Source organism: Merops nubicus, unplaced genomic scaffold, assembly GCF_000691845.1.
Source record: "Merops nubicus isolate BGI_N331 unplaced genomic scaffold, ASM69184v1 scaffold8708, whole genome shotgun sequence".
In the NCBI taxonomy this organism is placed as follows: domain Eukaryota; kingdom Metazoa; phylum Chordata; class Aves; order Coraciiformes; family Meropidae; genus Merops; species Merops nubicus.
In genome coordinates, this window is record NW_008625126.1 from 25265 (window position 1) to 28206 (window position 2942).

At 41.9% G+C, this 2942-nt stretch overlaps 1 protein-coding gene across 1 annotated transcript in view; it reads right to left on the minus strand.

The window, feature by feature from the left end:
• The window catches only part of ITGA6 (integrin, alpha 6), a gene marked incomplete at its 5' end in the record, with an annotated part of 22717 nt that extends 21365 nt beyond the window's left edge, over positions 1 to 1352 (minus strand). The window contains 2 exons of the mRNA XM_008945572.1: positions 768 to 847; positions 1225 to 1352. Coding sequence (XP_008943820.1) covers positions 768 to 847; positions 1225 to 1352 — 208 coding nt within the window. The remainder of the gene's footprint in view (positions 1 to 767; positions 848 to 1224) is intronic.
• Positions 1353 to 2942: the final 1590 nt, after the last annotated feature.

The following is a 2942-nucleotide window of genomic DNA, read 5'->3' on the forward strand; positions in this document are numbered from 1 at the left end:
CCTTGCTTTGGAAGAATCAAGTTAGCACTGCCTCTATACCCCTAAATAACGCCAGGTTCACACCCTGAAGTTGCCTGCCTTCAGGAAGCAGTGACATTAACCTGCAAGAATATAATTAAATGGAGAAGCTTCACTGCACACCCCTTTTATGACATAGCTGGTGTCCTGCAGCACCACAAGAGGTTTATTTAAGTGAGAAAGAGCTAAAAAATTAACATGTTCTGGTAACTCCTGAAAGTTTTTTCTCTCTGTATTGTATAACATGAAGAACAGCTCTTACTGCAGTGTAATGACCACATTAATTCATAGGAGCAACTCAGCCAAAGTTCTTGATGGAAGTTAAAGTGAGGCTAACCCTCTTGGAAAACAGCTTGGTAACAGCCTGTTATGTTTACAACCTTATCACGGCATTTCTCCTTATTTCTGCAGCTGGTGAGATTTAAAAGAAACAAGATGCATATCACAAAAAAAAAAAAAAAAAAAAAAAAAAAAAAAAAAAAAAAAGTGGGACATCCTGAAAATGAACTGTCCACCCCAGATTGTTACAAAGGTTATAGAGAAAGGCTAACTCACAGTTAGAAAAATAATTTAAAGTTTTTCCAATCTGAAGTGCCTTACTTTGCCAGGAAGACGTTTAAGTCTGCCCTTACAAGAAATCACAGGAGTAAAGATAGGAAAGTCACCTGTCAGAAAGCTGCACAAACACACACTATTCAGAACATATACTGAAGACACAAATTGGTTTTATGTTAGTTCTTTAGACTTACCACCACATTTCCTCCTGGTCCCTGACTTTGAACAGTTACACCCATCCACTGGTCTTCTTTACTCTCCATCTTGGGGTCAGCTGCAGAGTATCATAATACAGCTTCAAATATGAACAGGTACTACCAATCCCTGCCAGGACAGGCACTACAGTACATGGCACGGCCTGCAGGTGGCAGTGTCTGTACATTTTATCACTGACAACATCCATTTATTAAACACTTGGAGCACATTACTTCATGTCACATCAGTTTACGGAACAATAAGAACATCCACATCTACCAAAATTCAAGCATCTCATGCTACCTTAGCAAATAAGCTACAATTTACTCTGATCAAAAAAAGTTACATATAAATCCATAAAAGCAACTTTGATATACTGCCTCTGGAAAGGACCACATCAAGTAAGAAAAAACAGATAACTGTTTCAATCCAAACCAGAAGTGCTGACAAACTTACTGTCCTCATCAAATATGACACGTGTGCAGTGCGTATTTGGAGATGTGATGTCACAGCTGTACAACCCTCCTGTTCTGTTTGCTTGCTGGGATGGAAAGGCCTTTTCCCGAGGAGCTCCAACCAGCAATCTGCAGGAAAGCAGAAATAATTTAAATGTATTTATAGAGGGAATATTAGAAAAAAAGGGGCAACAGAACCTGGAAGCATTTTCACTATGTTGCTGTAGGTCTGACATGCAAACATGTGAAGATGGATGAAAGTACATCACAGCATTGCTCCTTAAAAAAAAAAAAAAAAGACAGGGAGGGGGCTGTAAAGCAGTTCTGCAATTATTGGACCTGCAAACTGATACATATATTGTTATTATTGCAGCATTCATTGAGAGTACTTGATAAACATAAAAAAAAAAGTAGGTGTCTGGCAGTTTTACAAAACCCATCCTTCTACCAGGGAGTCAAGTTGGGTATTTTTTGCCTTTCTAGAAATTGTTGGTAAGGGTTGGAAAAGTACGGCTACTAAAATGACCACAAGCCCCCCAGAGCAGTGAATGCAAGTGCTTTCAGGCCATTCCGTGTTTTACACCAGTCCCGCGCCACTGTTTGCCTGAATTTAGGGGCACCTTAGTATCTCCAACCCATGAAGCAAAGCCAAAATCCCTCCTAGCCCAAGCAAATGTTCACTGAACTATCCCAGGCTCTGTGCACACGTGTACTCCTCCCTTCTCCACTCCTTTGGCCAGATACTCCATTTGGATGCTGAAAAATGTTTTTCTCCAACACATCTCTCATCAACAACAGGCCATTACCACAGAGGACTTGGGTCTCCTACAAAAAAGCCACTCTAACAAGGCCTCCTTAGACACTGTTCTGGTAACCAAATGTGAAGGTTCTTATTTTAAAAACTGAACAAAGCAAATGTTTTTCCTGTATCAACTGTCCCCTGTAAGCATTACCACAAAATTACCAGTAGACATATTAACTGCCAAAATAAGGGCTTTCCACCAAAAAGATTCCTACAGTGCCTGCCTCTTTGCAGTGTCACACAGAAAGCATGGCTGCCTCTCAGGCAGCTAACTGAAACCAGTAATAACTAGCATGCAGCAGCTTGTAGAAGGAACAAGAAATAACGCTCAGCTGAACAATTCAGGACCAGAGAACTGTGTGTGGAAAGGTGCAACGCACCAGGTACAATGGATGGATGCAGGCTGAACCACACTCCATGTGTTTCCTGACCCTGGTCCAAACCATTTGAGAGAAGAGGTCCCTGACATTACCGCATCAAAAGTTGGGACTACAGCTGGATCCAAAAAGTTCAAACCATCTTTAAGGGTTCAGCTGTAGACTGGAGGAAAGCCACTGTCACTCCAGTCTTCAACAAGGGCAAGAAGGAGGACCCAGGAAACTACAAACCTGTCAGCCTCACCTCCATCCCTGGAAAAATCATGGAACAGCTCATTCTGGAGGTCATCTCTGAGCACATGGAAGAGAAGAAGGTTCTCAGGACTAGTCAGCATGGATTTACCAAGGGGGAGTCATGCTTGACTAATCTGATAGCATTCTATGATGTGGTGACTGAATGGGCAGATGGGTAGAGACCGGTTGGTGTAGTCTACCTTGACCTTAGCAAGGTGTTTGACACAGTTCCCTATAACATGCTCCTGAGCAAGCTCAGAAAATATGAGATAGAGAAAAAGGCAGTGAGGTGGGCTGAGAACTGGC